This window comes from Neophocaena asiaeorientalis, unplaced genomic scaffold (genome assembly GCF_003031525.2).
Source record: "Neophocaena asiaeorientalis asiaeorientalis breed wild unplaced genomic scaffold, Neophocaena_asiaeorientalis_V1.1 scaffold45, whole genome shotgun sequence".
NCBI classification, from domain to species: domain Eukaryota; kingdom Metazoa; phylum Chordata; class Mammalia; order Artiodactyla; family Phocoenidae; genus Neophocaena; species Neophocaena asiaeorientalis.
The window spans coordinates 1,297,705-1,317,890 of NW_020174642.1; the positions used below are offsets into that span (position 1 = coordinate 1,297,705).

At 49.2% G+C, this 20,186-nt stretch overlaps 1 protein-coding gene across 3 annotated transcripts in view; it reads right to left on the reverse strand.

Moving 5' to 3' along the window:
• Positions 1-20,186, reverse strand: part of URB1 (URB1 ribosome biogenesis factor) — a 64,906-nt gene that overhangs the window by 9,735 nt on the left and 34,985 nt on the right. For all 3 annotated transcript variants that reach the window (XM_024758244.1, XM_024758243.1, XM_024758242.1), the window contains exons 21-31: positions 19,063-19,242; positions 16,761-17,616; positions 15,674-15,875; positions 14,810-14,993; positions 12,625-12,683; positions 10,864-11,057; positions 9,811-9,921; positions 9,654-9,717; positions 7,708-7,879; positions 7,217-7,319; positions 252-412 (exon numbers count right to left, since the gene is read on the reverse strand). In XM_024758244.1, the coding sequence (XP_024614012.1) occupies positions 252-412; positions 7,217-7,319; positions 7,708-7,879; positions 9,654-9,717; positions 9,811-9,921; positions 10,864-11,057; positions 12,625-12,683; positions 14,810-14,993; positions 15,674-15,875; positions 16,761-17,616; positions 19,063-19,242 (2,286 nt within the window). The remainder of the gene's footprint in view (positions 1-251; positions 413-7,216; positions 7,320-7,707; positions 7,880-9,653; positions 9,718-9,810; positions 9,922-10,863; positions 11,058-12,624; positions 12,684-14,809; positions 14,994-15,673; positions 15,876-16,760; positions 17,617-19,062; positions 19,243-20,186) is intronic.

Sequence of the window (20,186 nt, forward strand, 5' to 3'; positions counted from 1 at the left end):
GCTGCCGTCACCCCTGAGTTCAACAGAAATTAGAACTGCTCTGCCCACCACAACACAAGAAGACCACTTGTAAGGGGAGACCTGTCTCCATCTCCCGGGGCTGAGGACCCGAGACAGCCTCAGGCATCACCCGTCCTCCCCCAGCAGGGCACAGACTTTGTCCTGTATCAGTCTCCCGGCAACACCTCTGATCTCCTTAGGAAATCCTTCCACCAGGCCGGGCGGAGAGCCAGCCCCGCAGCCCCGCTCACCTGGGGCTGCTCCCGGAAGCGTGCCCCCTCCAGCTGTGAGTAGTAGGCTGCCAGCACGGAGTAGGCCGCAGCTCGCATCAGGGGGTCGTAGCTGCTGAGGGCTGTGACAGTTAGGCCCAGAGCATTTGAATCCACAAATTTCCGACAATCCACCACAAATTCTGAGGGAAATAAAATACAGCATTAACTACACACACACACACACACACACACACACACACACTATGATTCCGTGACGCTCGTGCAACACAGAGAATTCCATTTGCTCTCGCGTCTTACCACCACCAGCTACGTGTGCGCGCTAGGTACAAGAAATGCAAGTCTTCCTCCTGCACTCCTTAACTTCTGCTGAAGCCGGGTAAAAGACTCTTTCCCCTTCCGTGGCAATAATCACATGCCTTCAGTTTCTAAGATGCTTGTAAATCCCAAGAATCCCAGGAATCTTTCATTACTTCTCACAGATACCCAGTGAACCAGAGATCAGAGGTGACATTCGGACCCACCACTGAGATCCCAGCATGCGGAGGCCTGGGGGACACAACCGGAGGGTCAGCAGAGAAAGCCGGCTCTCGGGTCTACCGTGTTCAGCCCTCGGCCTCTGAGTTCCCACCTACAAACACGGCCAAGGAAAATACGTAAGGCGGCGATGCTGGGAGATACAGCCAACGTGAACTGGTCTGAGCTGGACTATCGATTTTACGAAGGATTAACTTATATCCACTCTGCAACCCTAGTTCTTTCTTCAAACATATGACAGAAATCTCACAGAAGAGCGGCTCACCAAGCCTGAACAGAAGCTACAGCCCAGAGCTGGCTGGCTGATATTCTCTCATCACCTGTGAGGCCCTGAAAAACTCACGTTACTCCAGGAGAGGATGTGACGGGAGAGAAGGTCGGATACGTGAGGGGACCCACTTGATCACACCTGCAATTCAGGACACTTCAAATCCTCTTTAACAAAAACCCAGGCCTGGGCTTCCCTGGTGGCACAGTGGTTGAGAGTCTGCCTGCCGATGCAGGGGACACGGGTTCGTGCCCCGGTCCGGGAAGATCCCACATGCCTCAAAGTGGCTGAGCCTGCGCGTCTGGAGCCTGTGCTCCGCAACGGGAGAACCTTTTTACAATATAAACATTGTCAAGAAAAACCTCAGAACAGGGATAGGTCACCTGGGGAGGGTGAGATGAACTGGGAGATTAGGTTTGACATAAGTACACTATAAATCAACTAGACTTCAATAAAACAAACAAAAGACCAAACAAACAAAAAAGAAAAATGCACTAGATGGGCTCATCAGCAGATAAGACATCGAAGAAAAAAAGAACAGTGAACCTGAAGACAGCAACAACAGAATCTAACCAAACTGAAACACAGAGAGAAAGAAGAATTTTAAAAGCATGAGCACCACTGAGCTGTGGGGCAATTTCAAGCAGGCTAATGCATGTATAACTGGAGTCCCTAAAAATGAAGAAATAATGGCCAAAACTTTTCCAAATTTGACAAAACCACAGACCTACAGGCTCAAGAAGCTCAATGAACACCCCAAACACAAAAAAACATAAAGAAAATTACACCCAGCCTTATCATAATCGAATTGCTTGAAACTGGTGATTAAAAAAATCTTAAAAGTGGTCACAAAACATAGAGCGGAACAAAGATAAGAACACTGTTTCTTGTTAGAAACAATGCAATCCAGAATCAAGGTGACAACATCTTTAAAGTACAATGAGAAAAAAACCTGTCAACCGAGAATTTCCTACCCCATGAAAATCTTTCAAAAGTTAAGACTAAAAGCTGAAAGAATTGATCACCAACAGCCTTGAACTATAAGAATTCTTAAAAGTATTTTGATGAGAAGGAAAGTGATAGAAGATGGAAATCTGAATCTACACAAAGGAATGAAGAGAACAAGGAATGATAACTATGGGGTAAACAAAATATTTAAATCCCTTGAAAAGGTAATTGACAGCCTGAAGCAAAAACAGCCACACATTGTGGGCTTTTTAACATTTATCAACAGGTGGAAAATGTATGATAATTATAGCCCAAAGCCAGGAGGGGAGAGATATATATTATTGTAAGGTGCTCCTACTATCCATGAAGTGGTATAATCTCACTTGAAAGTAAACCACAATAAATTGAAGATGTATACCATAAACCCTAAAGCAACCAACACACACATGCACACAAAAACACATATACACACACACACACGTACATATGCTGACAAGCACACACACAAATTATAGCTAAAAGCCAAAAAAGAAGATAAAGTGGAATCAGATTGATAATCACATTAAATGTAAATGGTGTATACATTCCAATTAAAAGGCAGAGACGGTCAGATTGGATATAAAAACAAAACCCAAGTATACGCTGTCTACAAGAAACCACTTTTAACCTCAAGATGCAGATTTTAAGTAAAAGGATAGAGTGGTGATTATTTTGAAATGTAGAGAAATAGGTAATCACTATGTTACGCACCAGGAACTAACAGTGTTGTAGGTCAACTATACTTGAAAACAACAAACAAACAAACCCACAGGAAAAGAGATCAGATTTGTGGTCACCAGAGGCAGGAGGCAGGAGGAGGGAAGATGGATGAAGGTGGTCAAAAGGCACAAACTTCCAGTTATAAGATAAATAAGTACGAGGGACGCAATGTACAACATGGTAAATATAATTAACACTGCCGTATGTTATATATGAAAGTTGTTAAGAGAGGAAATGCTGAGTTCTCATCACAAGGAAAAAAATTTTTTATATTTCTTTAATTTTATATGTATACGAGATGACGGATGTTCACTAAACTTACTGTCGTAATCGCTGCATGATGTATGTTAAGTAAAGTCACTACGTTGTACACCTTAAACTTATACACTGCTGTATGCCAATTATATCTCAATAAAACTGGAAGGAAAGAAAAAGTAAAAGGATGGAAAAAGAATAATTAGAAGACTCTTGGGCTCTAACAGCTTATGGACTAAATTTTCTCATTTCTAACAAGTGACTACTTTTGATGGGAGGGGGAAAAAATGCCAAATGCTTTACAAAGCATCAAACTGAGGGATAAAATTATATTGTTTTGGAAAAGATGAGATATGTTTAAGATACCTCCATACCTACATAACAAACAGACATAAATGGAATAAATCTGGAAAAGAGAACACTCTAAACATTTAATATTACGCTTACCAAAAATAGCTAGTACTCGGCAGGGATATTTTTAGTAATCACTGACACTCTCTAAGACAAAAGGATTTTCCACGTGTCCACGAGGAAAAGTCAACTTCATGTTCTGTGGTCATCTCTGTTATTCTCCGAAGTCTTGGCTTTGTAACATGTATGGAAAAAAGCTTCCCTTGAGTGTTGAAAACATAATAGGCTATCAAAAAATTGTTATAAATACCATTCTCTTTGTTTTAAGAACTTCATAAATAGAGATTCGGCCTTGTGATAACAGATTTTCAAACCAAAATGGCTTAACCAGGAGTAAAAAAGAAAAAGCACCCCACGTTTTATGGGCTTTGGTGGCAGTGCAGCTGTGCTGTCGGAGCATAAAGAGCTGTTCGTCACGCCTCCTCCCACACCATCTCCTAGAGGCGGCCTGGCCAGGAAGGCTCGTCACAGGGAGCGGTCCATGGAGCCTGTGTCCAGTAGTCTGGTGAGGACCGCACGTGGGCCTCCCTGTTCTGTGAATTAGGAGCCAAAGAGTTCAGCCCGGTTCTCTTGAGGACAAGAATTTGCTGTGGAAAAAGCATTTGTCACTGCCATTGCTAACAGCCTTGGCTGGCCCTGCTTTTCAGCCAAGGACTCAAAGAAAAGCAGCAGTAAGGTTAAGAAAACAGGTTCCATTTTCAGCAAAGGCAGTGAGACGAGTTTCTCTGAAGCCTGGCCACCACGCATACAAACTAATCAGATTTGTGGTCACCAGAGGCAGGAGGTAGGAGGAGGTGACCCAATTTAGGACTGTAGAATGCTTAGCAACACTTGGACCCAGGTGCCACTGCAGGAAGTAAAAACATGCTGTGGAGAACTTGTGCTACACACAGCATGGATGAATCTCACAAATATAATGTAGATAAATGAAGCTCATACGAAAGAATAGGAAGTGTTTAATGCCATTTCCATAAAGTTCAAATACAGGACACTGGTCCCTACTGGGGAGGAAGGGGCCCTGGCCAGGAAGGGGCCTGAGGAGGAGCTGCCGATTACGTTCTGTTCCTATCTGGCCAGTGGTTTCACCAAAACTTGAGCCACACATACATGATTTGCACTGGTGTCTATATATCACGCTTCAATAAAAGTTCACTTAAAACATTGTTCATGTTTAGTTATCCACCAGGGCAAGAGTAAATGGAATAGTAACTTTTTAAAAAATAATAAAACGAAAAACAGATTCGTGACAATTCAACCATAGTAAACCTTTGGCCATTATACTGTTCACAGATTTCTGTTCTGTTCAACTTATCATTTTACTGCTAGGAATTTTCCTCTCCTGTTGAACTGGTATTACTTCCTTTTATCAGATGATGAAATTTGTTTAAAAATATTATGCTTCCATTTTTTTGTTGTTCTGGATTATAAGTAGCCCAGAGCAAAATTTAATGAACCTAGTTTTTCTTGGTTTGCTTATCTGTTTTGCATAACTATTTCCCTATCCACTTATACGCTTTTTAAAATTTTCTACGTCAACATGAATGATTTTGGTATAAGCAGTATTTTAAGCTACTGCAAGTCCTTTCTGGGTAGACATGCTCTGCAAATTTTTCTACCTATATTATACCAATAAAATGTAAAAGCGGCTGTATTTGGAGATTTCCCTAACTTGAAAGAGCATTTACTAGTTACCTCTCTTCACAAAAGGCCTTCCAGATCCTGTCCTTCCCCCTTCCCCCCACTATCCAAGATTCTGGGAAAAACACTGCCCTGATTTTTACTATTTCTCTACTGTTTTCCAAGCCTTTGCCTTCTGTCTCCTAAAAGCTCTCCTGAAAGAGCAACAGACTAAATGATTTGTTATAATTCACTCAAGTTGCATCATATTTTTAGACTGTGGAAAATCTGTTTTCATGTTTGATGAGAAACAGACTTAGCCAGCACTGCCAAGACCTGGGGGGAATCAAAGAGCGTAGTAGATGTGCCTCACTTGGCCGCTGCTAATAGCCACCAGGGCAGTTAAGATATCTGCTGGCCATCACCATCATCTGACATGTGCATGCAATGAAATGCCCCTGCTCTCTTGCAAAGAAACTCTAGCTCAGCCACAGAATCCAGTGTTCATGGAGAGGCTAGTCTCTGAGAACACAGCCCTCTCATCTTTCTGTTAGGAACTAAGGGCAGTGGTAGAGGATCAGCAAATCCATAAGGAAGAGCATTTGAGTATAAAAAGACCATCAAGTTTAAAAGGGGAGAAAACAGGGCAATCAGTGAGGCATGGTTTCCTGGTGCACCTCATCTACACGGCCATTACAACCAGGAGGGAGAAGTGAGGGAGCCCCTCAGGCTTCACGCTGGCTGGTCCCCACTGGGCATCGGAGGGACCCTAATACAGAGGAAGGACGAGGCTCCCGCTTGGTGCCAGTGGAGGCCACGTGAGGAGCAGTAATGGCCACTCCTGCCCTCCCAGCCAGGAAGTGTCAGTGCAGGGGCGCCGGGACTCCCCAGCCTGGCAGTAACCAGGAGGAAGGGCGAGGAGGACAGATGGAGGACCGACAAGTGGGGACGGGATCGGAACACCCACAGGCGAAAAAATGAAGCTGGACCTAAACTTCACACCTTATACAAAAATTAACTCAAAATACGCCACAGACTTAAATGTAAAACCTACAACTATAAAACTTTCAGAAATAAACATGGGAGAAATTCTTTAGGATGGAGCGATGGGCAAAGAGTTCTTAAGACTTGACACCAAAGCATGACCCATAAAAGGAAGAACTGATAAACTGGACTTCATCAAAATTGAAAACTGCTGCTCTTTGAAAAACTCTGTTAAGAAGGTGAAAAGATAAGCTACACAGTGGGAGAAAATATTTGCAAATCACATATCAAACAAAGGACTAATAGGTACAATATATAAAGAACCCTCAAAGCTCAACAGTAAAAACAAACAAACAAACAAAACCCATTAGAATAAAAGGGCAAAAGACATGAACTGATGCTTTATCAAAGAGGATTACAGATGGTACATAAGCCACAAGATGTTCATCATCATTAGCCATTAAGAAAACGCAAATTCAGGGCTTCCCCGGTGGCGCAGTGGTTGAGAGTCCGCCTGCCGATGCGGGGGACACGGGTTTGTGCCCCGGTCCGGGAAGATCCCGCATGCCGCGAAGCGGCTGGGCCCGTGAGCCATGGCCACTGAGCCTGTGCGTCCGGAGCCTGTGCTCCGCAACGGGAGAGGCCACAGCAGTGAGAGGCCCGCGTACCGCAAAAAAAATACACACCAATCACCGACAAAATGCCCCAAACCAACAGACCTGACCAGCCTGGGAATCAGACGCTGGCCTTTACCAGCGTGTACTGATACACGTTTCTGTTCTTTCTATCTCTCCGAAGCATTCACCCACAAAGATTCCCACCCTCAGGGTAGTAGACACAAAATACAATTTCAAAAATATACTTAAACCAAGAAAAAGCCAACCTTAGCAGGCTCTCACTCATTGTCAAAGTCTCTCATTTCTGCTGGTATGTGACCACTATCCAGTGAAAATTTAGAAAATGCTCTTGTCATTAAAATTAGGAAAACATCAAAGACAAAGGGACACTCCCAGATTTTAAAATTATAATTAAAAAAAAATCACTGTGTATTCAAAACATTAACTGTTACTTTGCTGAAAATCACTGGAATGGAAAGGTGAGAAGGCAGCTGAAGACCCTTCAAGAATTATTTTCAAGATTAAGGTCCTAATTTGGTTATTATGGTAATAATCATGCCCCCTCAACCCACCCGGAAGGCTGCAGTTACCTGGCCTGGTCAATTCACTGAAGAGATGAAGGAGGAAACAGGGGTCATAAAGGTCACTGAGATCCGTCGTGCTCCTGTCTTTAAATATCGGATCCTGTGTGTCCTGAAATAGCCCGAGACAAACAGAAACGTGTGGTCCAACTGCATGAGCGTAACACCATGTGAATGTTTACCCACTACTACCTAGAGTTCAAATTATTATGAATATCCAAGCCCGTTAAAAAATGGTTCTATTAAAAAACAACAACAACAGTGCTTGTACGTGAAATTATACCTTTGATATTTGCTTTTGTGGAAAGAAGTTAGAAGAGAAACAAGTATGGTCAGTGCTGATAAGTTTTGAAGCTGGGTGGTGGGTATATGGGTCCTGTCTCTGTACCTTTGGATATGGGTGGAATTTTACTTATAAAAAGTTAACAAATCACAAGAAAAGCAGTGCTTGTATTTTATAGCAGCTAAAACCTGACAGCTCCCCCCTGGGCCCCCCGCACCTCGGGGGGCAGCAGTCTCCGGTTCTGGGGGAAGTGGAGGACAGTCTTCATCATGCGGTCCGGATCCAGCAGGCGGAGGATGTCCCCGACGCTCGGCTGCTGCCACAGTGACTTGCCCAGGCTCTGGCACGTCTTCTGATGCTCCACGGCCGCTGGGCCCCAGGCTAGCAGCCTAGAGCCGGATGGGAGAGCAGACTGGTCACAGGGCCCCATCGGGAACAGGGGTGACAATGGTGATGATGGCACCGCAGGTAGCTTTGTCGAGCAGCTAGCACGCCAGGCACTGAGTACATGTCCTGTGTTGTATCATTTAATCCCCATGATAACTTAGGGGGAAGGTGGGAGTGATGGAGAGGTTGACAATGATGAGGGTGGTGTGACAGTGTCGGGGGTGATGGAGGCCAACACTTACAGAGAGTTTATGATGTGCCAGGCACTATTGTAAGCCTTTCAGGTGTATTCATTTCACTTAATCTGCACGGCTATCCCATAAGGTACGTACTAGTGTCACCCTTATTTTGCAAATGCGGGAAGAGAGACACAGAGAGGATCTGGAACGCTGCTCAGCTGGCCCCCTGCCCAGCTGGTAAGTGGCAGAACAGGAATTCAAATTTGGGGAGTCTGGCTCCAGAGTGTGTGCTGGGCACAGCGGCAGAACCCTGGCAGCTCAATGATGCTCTACTGGTACAAACCTTTCCTCGTTGCCACGGGGCCGTGAGCAGACCAGGTCCACTGCACAGCCTTGGCGCCGTCCCCAGCTCTACCTTTCGCACCACCAGTCCCCGTGGCAGCCGCCCAGAGAGGTCACCTTGCCTTCCTCCTGGAAAGCGACTCAACCCGTCCGCGCCCAGGGCACCCTCGTGTGACTTCCATTAACCGGAGGGAGGGTTCTGAGGCTGCGGGGGTTGGGTAGGACGGCTCGCTCTTCACCGTGAGGGAGACTGCTTCTGTTTTCTCTCCTCTCCCTCGTGTACACAGGGGCTGTTTATTCCAGAAAGAATACAACTGACACAGCACCACCTCCAAGGCAGTAAGTGGGTGAGGCCACGAGGGGAAGGGAGAGACAATGTTTATTCATGACCTGGACTCTTTTAAGAGGCAGAAAATGGTTCTCTTTACTGGTTTTTTTGGGGGGGGGAGGCGGGGGGCTTCTAGGCTAATACATCTTTAATCTTTAAAAAAAAAAAAAAAGAATTCTACAAGGGAAATATATTTTCCCCTTCCCTGCAGAGTTCTCCTGAACTATTTTTCTTGGCCCAGTAAGCTTACTTCCTGTCTCAGCACACAAAGCTCTTCTTATGTACTGGGCAGATGCTGGGGTGCTGGTCCCAAATTAAGGAGAAAAGAAACTAGGGCAGCAAAGAGAATCTCAGATGCTGTCTATGAATAGCTTAACCCCGGCCCTTGCAGAGCTCAGGCAGGGCCCGAAGGGAGAGGCATCAGCCCAGCCCCTCAGGGCCCAAAGCCATGCTGGCCAAGGAGCGAGCGGCCCCTGGGAACCCAGGAGAGACAGACAGACACAGAGACAGACAGACAGGAAAGAGACAAATCCAGGGACAGACACCGCGCACGCACAGACAAGGAAGAGGGCGGAATTAACATCCAGCCAGCGCTCCTCAGTCTTTTCCCAGATCCCCACCTAAGTCACTCCCACCTAAAGGAAGGCACCAAGAGAAAGGTTTTCAGAAGAATCAACTAAATGACCGCCAGGTCAGAAGTGAGTCCGAGGGCAGGTCTGTGACAGACACACACTGTCAACCAGTGAGGTGGCCCAGCCCAGACAAGCCCGGCCATCGGGGACCATCCTCACAGTGAGAGGTCAGAGCAGCCCACGCTGGCAATGGTGTGTGAGCCGAGGGGTCCACCCAGCCCCCCTTTTCCCTGGGGGAGCTCACTGGGTGGGGCCTTCAAGACCTGCCGTTCTCACCTCCGGGCCCAGCGCTCACCTGAAGTTGACCAGGCTATGGTGGTTCTGTTCGTAGGCCCGCAGGAGAAGTAAGATCTTCTGGTCTAAAGTCAGTTGAGGGTCAGTTTAGAAAGCTTCCTGGTGACCCCCGAGACCTCATACGCTCTGATCACACCGCCCGGTCCCCGCACCCTCACCCAGGACGCTGAGAGAGGCTCCGTAGGCCCCGAGGAGCACCGCGAAGTGGCTGCTCTCGCAGACAGAGGGGCACAGCCTCACTGCCACCGACATTAGGTCCACCAGCGCTTCTGGAAGAAAAGAACACTGACATGCCCGGCAGTACAGGGGGATGGGCACATGCAGAGTAAAAGTGGAGAAGGAAGCACTGCAGCAAACACAAATGCTTGAGACATCCTTCTCTAGACAACACTGGTCTGAGGACTGTACGTGGTCCCTTCCCTGCTTTTTCCTTTTTTAAAATAAACACAACTTTGACGAGGCTGCCATCAGCCCCCTCCCAAACTTTAAGGCAACAAAGATTTTTAAACCTAAGCATTTCTCTCCATGATTATGTTACCAAAATCTCTAATACTTCTACTCCTGCCTGAAAGCGGGGAGCCTTTCTACTTTTTCTACTGCCTGTACCAGGAACTTGGGTAAGGGTTCTCTCCAGTTTAGCAGTTTATTACAGACCAGCTCTGCAGTGATTCCTAACAGTTTGGGGATGCCAATTTTGTCTCTAAACACGGTATGGCTTCGGGAGGGCAGGACCCCTCAGACCTCTGCCATCTCCCACAGTCTTCGTCATGCTAACGTAAAAGCTCACCGAACCGACTAGGGAAGAAGCCTGGGCTGTACGAGTCCCTAGCAGGGACCCACCAACAGGGACCTTCGAACCCTTCGCCCTTGATAAAAGTTTCAATCACCCCATTAAGACATTTAACGCAACTAAACAATTTCTCCCAGGTGAGAAACCCCCCCTCCTAACTCCCCCTAACTCCCAGGTTTTAACGCTCGCCCACGATACAGCAGAAAACCTTAAATCTGGCTTCTGCAGGCCAGAATAGGCTCTGAAGAGAGGTCTGCGTTTGCTGTGTGACCCCCAAGTCAGAGGAAACATTTCTTGAGCTTGGATTTGACAGACATGAAATATTCGGATACCGTTCGGGTAATGCTTCCTTAGCTCTGAGAACACACGAAATCCGGGAATGAGCTCCGTGTCTGAAGTGGGAGGTGGGGTAAAGAATCACCTCTGATGGGACTGCCTGAGGTTTCCTCCTCTCCAGCCGTCAGCAAAGTGGGCAGGAACAGGGAGTGCTGGGTGAGCATCACGTGGACCACCGAGAGCTGAGTGAGCCGCGAGCGTGCGGCGCTTTCCGGGAGATACAGGAGCTGGACGGCAGCACAAAGGGCCTTTAAAAATGCATGGTCCTGATACCGAAATCTAGGAGGCAAGAATCAAAGGGAAAACTAGCTTCATAAACAACAGAAAACCTTTTTGCTCGACATTTTATCAAGGAAAACGTCCAACGTGCCACACAGGTGAGAATCCTGGAGCGCACAGGCATACACCCATCACCCAAACTACCCATGCTGCCGCAGCACACCTGCAGCATCACAAACCTAGTCGCCCACCCATCACAGGGAGCACTCCTGACCTGGCCTGCCTGCCGGGTCAGCTTCCCTCCTTCCTTCCTTTCAGCTACTCAAAACGCCCCTCTAACACCCCAGAAGCCTTCTCATCTTAAATCCCTTTAGAACCCACTAAAGAAATGAAAGCATCGCTCTGGAGAAAAAAGTTTTTAGTCACATGTGACTATTGTTAAGAATCACTTAGCACACAGGGAACATTCGAGAAACGCAAATTAACCAAAGACTCAAAGAAATGTCGTCATGTCACGAAGGTAATCCTCGGTTGCCATTTACCTCTGACTCACCTTCACTTACTTCTCTCTCTTGGGTATTTTTCTCTGTTTCAAACTGACGAATAATCAGGGAAATGAAAATTACAGGTGCAATGAAATACCGTTTCATGACTACCTGACTGCCAAAAAGAAAGAGTCTGACCACATCAACTGCTGGTGAGGAAGCGAGGACAAAACGAACTTCCACACCATGTTACGTCAGCTTGGAGAACACATCAAAAAATCTAGTAAAACTGGAGTTGTGCCCACGTTAAGAGCCAGCAAGTGACCCCTCCCCCAGAAAATCTGGCGCCTGGGCACAAAGAGACATGCAACGTTCACTGCAGGGTCGGGAGGGAGGAAGGAAGGAAAGAAGGGAGGTCCTGTCCACCAGTAGGACACTGGCTACATGAACTGGGGATCTCCATGTATCAACATGGGTAACTCAAAAACTTCTGAGTGCAAAAGAGGGACAATAAAGTGATACATCTGTATACAACGTCAAACTCAATAAACACTGTGGTTTATTGTTTAGAGACATACTGACATGCAACCAAAGTGTTAAACACACAGGGCCATGACAAAACTCAACCTCAGAAGAGTGACACTTTGGGGCAAGGGAAGGAAAGGACGCAATTAGGGCAAATAGAGAAAACTGTCAGCATTTATTAAATCTGGGTGCTCCTGTATTGTTCTCTGCACATTTCTGGCTTTTAAAAAATATTTCAGTAAAAAAAATTTATTTATTATTATTATTTTTGGCCGTGCTGCGTGGCTTGTGGGATCTTAGTTCCCTGACCAGGGATCGAACCCGGGTCCTTGGCAGTGGGCGCGCAGAGTCCTAACCACTGGACCACCAGGGAATTCCCAAAAAATATTTCATTTTTTAAAGGCTGCTTCTCTCATCGCTGTTAGAAGTACACACATGTCAACGGGCAAATCATTTTCCCTCCCCAACACTGCTGTCTCGTCTCGTCTGCCCAAAATGGGAGCAGCATCTGCTCTGCCACGTTCTTTACGCTAATAACAAGCTACACCACTGGCCCCGCACCGGCAAATACACTCACCGCCTTACCGAACAGCACCAAGAAAATAAATTCAACTTACTTGAGTCCAGTCTTCACAAATTTCTGCCAATCACCAGGATCAACTTCATTAAGTGAATTCTAGGAATAAAGAAAGCAAGAAATATATATGGAATATCCGAATTAATTTAAAATAGAGGACACAGAATTTAAATTACAGCCCTCCAGTAAATACAGAATATAGTTATCCAAGCAATTCGCAAAAGCTTGTAGTTGCTTCTTACTTTGATTTTTTTTTTTAATTGTTTTGTTATTTCCACTCGTAGCTCTGTCTTAGCATACCTATGATCACCAAATGACCAAAAGAAAATTCCCAAGTAGTTGTGTAACTTTCCCCTTTGTCCACCGTTCTGAATATCACTGACTGATCTGCGACACACAGAGGTGCAGCCACATGTGACTGTTTAAACACACGAGAGAACATCTACCCAGGGCAAGACCACTGCGCCCTAACAGGGCCAGTGTAGGTCCACAGTCCCTGACGGGGAGAAAAATCTCCAAACGTGGTGCATTATGTTACATCGGAAGAGTGGCTGCTCTGGGGGGAAGGGGACCAACTGGGAGAAAGCACGAGAGAGCTTTCTGGAATGATGAAAATCTTGGATAGCAGTGTGGGCACAGGGGTACGTGTATCTGTCAGCACTAAACTACACACTTAAGACCTCATATTCCACGAGATGAAAACCACACCTCAATTACAAGGAAAGGGCTGATGGAGATGCTGACGGTGAGGAAGCTGTGCACGTGTGGGAGAAGGGGGCACGTGGAAACTCTGAGTTTCCGCCCAACTTTGCTGTGAACCTAAAACTGCTCTAAAAGGTTAAGTCTGTTAAAAAGGGGGGATGGGAAGCAAGAGAGAGAGAGAAAGAAAACAGCCAAGTGGGGTAAGGAGGGAGGCCTGTCCCAAGAACACAAATCCCTAGAAGAGCAGAGCCCAGCACCCCCGGCTCCACAGCTCGACTCCCTTACATCCCAGGAATGCTTCTCCTCCTCTTTCCTAGCTCTACTGGGTCAGGTTCCTACATGCCTTAAGTTCACAATCCTGTAACACAACACATTAAGCTCTTCAGGAAGCTAATGATCTCTGTGCAAAAATGTAAGATTGAAAACAGAAGAAAAGGGGCTTCCCTGGTGGCGCAGTGGTTGGGAGTCCGCCTGCCGACGCAGGGGACGCGGGTTCGCGCCCCGGTCCGGGAAGATCCCACATGCCGCGGAGCGGCTGGGCCCGTGAGCCATGGCCGCTGAGCCTGCGCGTCCGGAGCCTGTGCTCCGCAACGGGAGAGGCCACAACAGTGAGAGGCCCACGTACGGCAAAAAATAAAAAAAAACAAAACAAAACAAAAAACAAACAAAAAAAAAACAGAAGAAAATAAAGGCCCCAAAACAGCTAAATATTTCCAAATTTTATGAAAGCTCTAAACTCACAGAGCCAGGAAGCTCGTTGAACCCAAAGCACAGAAAACCTGAAGAAACGACGCTCTGGCATATCGCAATCATGTTGTTTAAGCAATGTAAAGAAAAAAGTCCTCAAAGCAGCTGGAGAAAAAAGGCATCGTGTAAAGAGAAATACAGATAAGAGTGAGAGGTTTCTTATCAGAACCAACGCACCCCAGAAGACAGTAAAGCAACATCTTTGAAATGCCTGAAAAAAATAAAAACGGTTAGCCTGGAATTTTGTACCCAGTGAAACTCTTCCTAACTCTAACTGAGGCCAGTATTACCTGATCCTAAAGCCAGACAAGGACACTGCAAGAAAATACAATTATAAGCTAATACCCCTCGTGCACACAGATACAAAATTTCTTGGTAAAATGTCAGCAAATCAAATCCAACACTGTATAAAAATGAGAACATATCATGACCAAGTAGGTTTATTCTAGGAATGCAAGGCTGGTTTAACGTTCAAAAATCAGTTAATATAATTCACCCCATTAACAGTCAAAACAAAAAACAATACCATATAACCATCTCAGGAGATGCAACCAAAAAGCATTCTGACAAATTCCTGCAACCATTCCTGATAAAAGATGGCTCACCGTTTCAAAGTTTGCCCTCCACCTGCCCGTCGCCTCCTAGACATGGCTCCTCTCATCCCCCACCAGGTCGAATTCACGCCACCTGGCTTGAATGTATCTGCAAACCTGGGTTTGTCTATCTCACTCTTTCCCTTAAAAATTTAACCAGGGGCTCTAATAAGAGACACCTACCAACAGTGCGTTTAATCTTAGCAGCATCTGCTTCTCTCGATCCTGGGTACCATCATCTTGCTGGCCGCCGCTAAAGGATGCGATCAGCCACTGTACACAGGCCTCCAGCAGAGTCTTTTTCCAAGCTCGCAGCTCTTCCGCCGACCCTTCCAGGACAGCCAAGACAGAGTCAGCCACGACCCAACTGCAGCAGAAGACAAAACTCAGAGTTACAGGCACGGCCCAAATCCCTCTAGCTTTAAGTATATATAATCCAGCATCACAATGGGCCATATGAGGCAGACGCCCTGAGCCCTGGTCCCTACACTAACTACCCAAGCACAGAGATCACAGGCTTCCCCTGCCCCTTACGCAAACTTCAAAGACGTACCAGAACTTTTACGACTAGGGGAAACAGCACACCAGAAAAAGGATATATTGTCCAGACTTTGTCTAAATCAGGCTATCTCAGCCTCAGCACTGCTGACATTTTGGGCCAGATAATTCTCTCTTTGGGGGGAGGGGAGGGGCCTGTCCTATGCACTACAGGATACTTAGCAGCACCCCTGGCCTCCACCCTCTAGCAGCCAGAAGCAACAAGCCCCCCATACCCCTGTCGCGACAGTAAAAGCTGTCAGGCGTTGCCACATGTTCCCTGGAGCGGGCAAAATCACCCCTGGTTGATAAGCACGGCTCTAAGGGAATCAGAGCCGCCCACTCATGGAGATGAACTTGCTCCAGCCAGGATGAAGTAGAGCTCTCGGAGGAGCTGCGTTCTCCCCAACTGTACAACAGCAATGCAGCGATTTCCACCGCTTTATAACCACTACAGCGAAAAGGGAAGCCGAGACAGGGAGAGCCGTTACACAATCTGAGCCTTCACACCTCTGGTGACTGCCTGGAGTCTGAAGCAAGCGGGGCAATCGGTCCATGAGGACACGGAGGTCCTTGGCTCTTGCAAATGGGACCAGCTGGGCCAGGATCTCCTGATGCAGCCCAGACTCTAGGGGCCCGTCAGCACTGAGAAGCCTGGTCTGCAGCGGCCTCCACAGGGCCTTCCTCAAGACAGGCATGACAGCAGAGGGTACTGGGGCAGAGACAAGCAGGGGAGAGAGGTGAGCGCCGTGGAGCACGACAGCCGGCTCACAAGGGCTGGTGGCTCTGTTTCAGGAAACCTGTGACCTGGGTGATGTCACACTGGTAGCACGAGACTGACCACGGCAGGAGCTGTGACGCCACGGAAATCGGCAAATGCTACAAATCAGTCTCCCCCAAGAGCCAGTGGTTAAAACATTTACCAGCACGCCACCGGTCACCTCTCATCACTCAACCCTAACAGTCCCGCAGGCCCTGGGCACAGCCCCGGCTCGAGGGTCATGACGAGACGGTGAGCACCCAGGTCCTGAACTCACTTGGAGAACCACTGGCCGGAAGACGCCCTCCTGCAGGGGCGCTCTTATTTTTTAAAAACATCTGTTATTGATGATACGAAGCTATGCAGCACAGGGGCAAAGCAGTGAGTGAAAAATCATTCGTACACACGATAAAAACGAATTAAATTGAATTGGAGGTGATCAGGAAGTGCCTTGGACCTGAAACCCAATGGGTGGAGAGAGAAGAGAGAGCGGGGCCCAGCCGAGTGCCTCGGCTCAGCACGGACTCACCAACGCTCCCAACGGTGGGGAGAGGGGGACGGGGCAAAGGACCATCACCCACGCCACTCTCTCAACCTAACAAGACCCAGCTGGGGCCGCTCCTTCCTTGGCCCCCAATGGCCATAGCTACCGCCCACCACTGGCTCCAGCTTCCCGTGGGCAACTCGGGGTTGATGGGAGCTCCATCCTCAGACCTGGGTCAGACATCTGAGGAGAAACAGAACTAAGCGATACCTCCAGAATGTGAAGTCCCAGGGCTTAAGGGTGGACACACAGCTCTCAGCCCTCCTGGCTGCCCAAACCCACCCTTCCTGTACCTGCTGCGGGGCGCGTGAAGTGTTCGCGGGTCCTGCACTGGGTATACATGCGGATGACAGGGAGGAAGTCGTCCAGGGCCTCCTGCAGGCAGAGCCCCAGGCTGGCCCGCCTGCACCACCGCTCAAAGCGCAGCAGGTGGGGACAGCTGTGCTGCAGGAGCAAGGCCGCGGTGCCCAGGGCCACCGGCGTCCGCCGGGCCAGGCAGTAGTCGAGCAGAGTGACCCCGACTGCGGGGGCCAGAGCCGGCTCTCTCTGCAGAGCCTGGAGGAGCACGGCGTCCAGCTCGTCCACGGCCAGCGCGGGCAGCAAAGCCCCCAGGCCTCTCACGTACTCGGAGGCCTGGAGGAGCTCACCGCTCTGCAGCTGCTCCTGGGGGCGGCTGGTCAGCAGCTGGACCAGGGTCACCCCGAGAGCGTTCAGGTGTCTCTCCTTCTGGCGGGACTTAGTGGGTCGCTGGGCCACCAGGTGGGCCTCGGGCAGGCTCAGCAGGGCCAGGGTGACCTCCCGGAGCTGGGTGCCCTCCATGTACGGGTGCAGCCCCTGCAGGGCTTCAAGCTGAGGAAGGGTCTTCGGCATCGGCGTGGCTGCGCGGGCCCTCTGGTTCCGCAGCTCTTTCAGGACGCTCTGGGTGATGGCCTCTGAGTACCTGGCCAGGAGCCCCAGCTGACCAAGGCTCTGGAGGACGGGGGCACTCGCCACCAGCAGCGGAAGGACCCCCGCGCTGAGGTGGGCCGCCAGGAGCTTCACGAGGACGGGACTGAGGGTGTGCGGGGGTAGCGCCTGCTGCTCCAGGGCCAGGTACCAGCCCTCCAGCGTGGGATGCTTGAGGATGGCCACGAGCACCTCCTCCAGCGTCTGAAACACAGTGACAGGGCACAGGCCTCACCCACGGCTCTGCCAGCAGCTGCCACTGAGGAGGACGGAGAGCAGAAAGCAGCTTTCCTAAGCCACTCCACCCTCAAGCCCAAGTCCCAGTGCCCCTCTCAGGGGTGCCTGCAGCACCCCAACCCAAGCCCAAAGCTCTTACCCCATCATAACGCACCTCTTCCCCTGTACAACGACAGGGCCTGGACTGTGACTCGGTCAGTGACCCCCAGACCAGCAGGAAGCTGACGAACGCAGCCTGAATGAGTTTACCGTGCAGTAAAACTGCTCTCCCCAGTCACTCAGGCAGGGCCGGGCCACGTAGAAATGCCAAAATGGGATGACGATCAACTGTCTCCTGGTTTCTCCCTAGCAGCCCTGCCCTCCTAAATAAATCTGGTTGAGGGACGTGGGTACCACCCGACCACCAGGGCAGGGCTACCCTGGCTTCGGAGAGGCTCTGTGGCTGGGGAAGATGGGTAGGGGTTAAACGATCCGGAACTGAAGGTGAAACTGCGTCCACTTCCAGAAGGAGGCTGGGCCTCGAGTGACCCCCCTGAGGAACTAGCTCTGACCCCAAGACTAGTGTAAACCACTGAGCAGAGAGCAGCTGAGTGCACCCTGCTGGATTAGATGATGGCTTCACGCAGCCTCGCTGAACGCGATTCCTAGTCAATGAAGTCACCCAGTCCCCGGGGACAGAAATAAATTTTTTTCCTTATTTACTCTTCAGGAAGGAAAGAGGAGCCTACCACACTTTCCAACTGAGCTTTCCCAAACAGAAAGAAAAACAGAAAAGCACACATCAGGAGTGCTTTGCCCAACGACTGGCTAACAGGTGGTCTTGCACCAACAAATGCCCCCCCAAGAAAGCCCGCCTGGAGATCAAAGGAAGGGAGCCATGCGTTCGACTGTGAACTGAGGAACACGCCTGCACCCAAACCCAGTACAACGGGTCAAACGGCAAATGGTGAGAAAGATTCGGCCTGGCCCCAGTTCAAAAGCTGACTCACGAGACTGCCAGCAGGAGAGGAAGGCTCACTCTTCCCCAGGCAGTGTGGTCGCTGTGTGTGTTCACGAGGAAGGGCCCCACCCACTGCCCAGCCTTCGCTCAACACAGGTTGCAACCCTTTAAGAGGAAAATACGCAGTCCGAGTTCTCAGGACGCTCACGGCACAGTGGGAGGGAAAGTGCTCGCAGCAGGGCAAGTGTGAGCAGAGAAGTGCCTGGAAAGATGAACGCCCCAAGTAAACAGTGCTTCTCTTGGGGTGGGCGGGGGATGGTGCTTAGGGCCTCCTTTGGAGTTCTCTGCACCTCCCTACTTCCCTGCAGTGAACACGTACTTGCTTTTAACCAGAATGGAGGGAAAGCCAGTGACTGTGACCTCACAGGAAAAGGCGAACCAGAAGGAGACCCAGGGAGGAAGGGCGGCGGTACCTTGTCATCGGCCAACTCCAGCGAGGCCATGGACTCCACGTCCAAAAAGAGGTCAGACTCAGCCTGGGCGGCCTGGCACTTCTGCTGGTTCTGGGCGTCCACCTGCTGACAGTGGATGACCAGGTGCCTGAGGAGGTCCAGGAGGAACTGCAGCAGGGGAGGCCCCGTCCTCCTGCCCAGCTGTGAGGACCAGACACACACGACCCTCAGGCCCAGGAAGGGCTGACAGTCACCAGAACACTGACTGCCGCGTCCCCCCAGGGCCAGAAGGGGAGAGTTGCCAGAAACAAGAATCAAGGAGGGAAGCAGGCTTAAATGGAAACTCCCGGTAAACTGCAAACAACCTCAAAGTCATTTCTTTTTCTTTTTTTCTTATAAAAGTTTCTAAAATTTATTTATTTATTTTTGGCTGCGTTCGGCCTCCATTGCTGCGCATGGGCTTTCTCTAGTCGCGGCGAGCAAGGGCTACTCTTTGTTGCAGTGCGCGGGCTTCTCATTGTGCTGGCTTCTCTTGTTGCGGAGCACGGGCTCTAGGCGCGTGGGCTCAGTAGTTGTGGCACATGGGTTCAGTAGGTGTGGCACGTGGGCTCAGTAGTTGTGGCTCGCAGGCTCTAGAGCGCAGGCTCAGTAGTTGTGGCACGAAGGCTTAGTTGCTCTGCGGCACGTGGGATCTTCCCGGACCAGGGCTCAAACCCGTGTCCCGTGCACTGGCAGGCGGATTCTTAACCACTGCGCCACCAGGGAAGCCCTCAAAGTCACTTCTTAACAAGACATGTCCTCCTAAATCTTGACGAAACACACAGATTTATTTTGACCAAGATGAGGGGGAAAAGCCCACCTCAGAACCTAAACTAAGGGACTTCCCTCGTGGTCCAGTGGCTAAGACTCTGCACTCCCAGTGCAGGGGTGCCGGGTACAATCCCTGGTCAGGGAACTAGATCCCACATGCCGCACCTAAGAGTTCCATCTGCCGCAAGTAAAAAAGATCCCGCGTGCGGCAACTAAGACCCGAAGCAGCCAAATAAATAAATATTAAAACAACAACAGCAACAAACCTAAACCATAAATCTGTAAACCACCTCAGGGACAGAAGGCCCAACAATGAGCCGCCGAATTAAAACTTA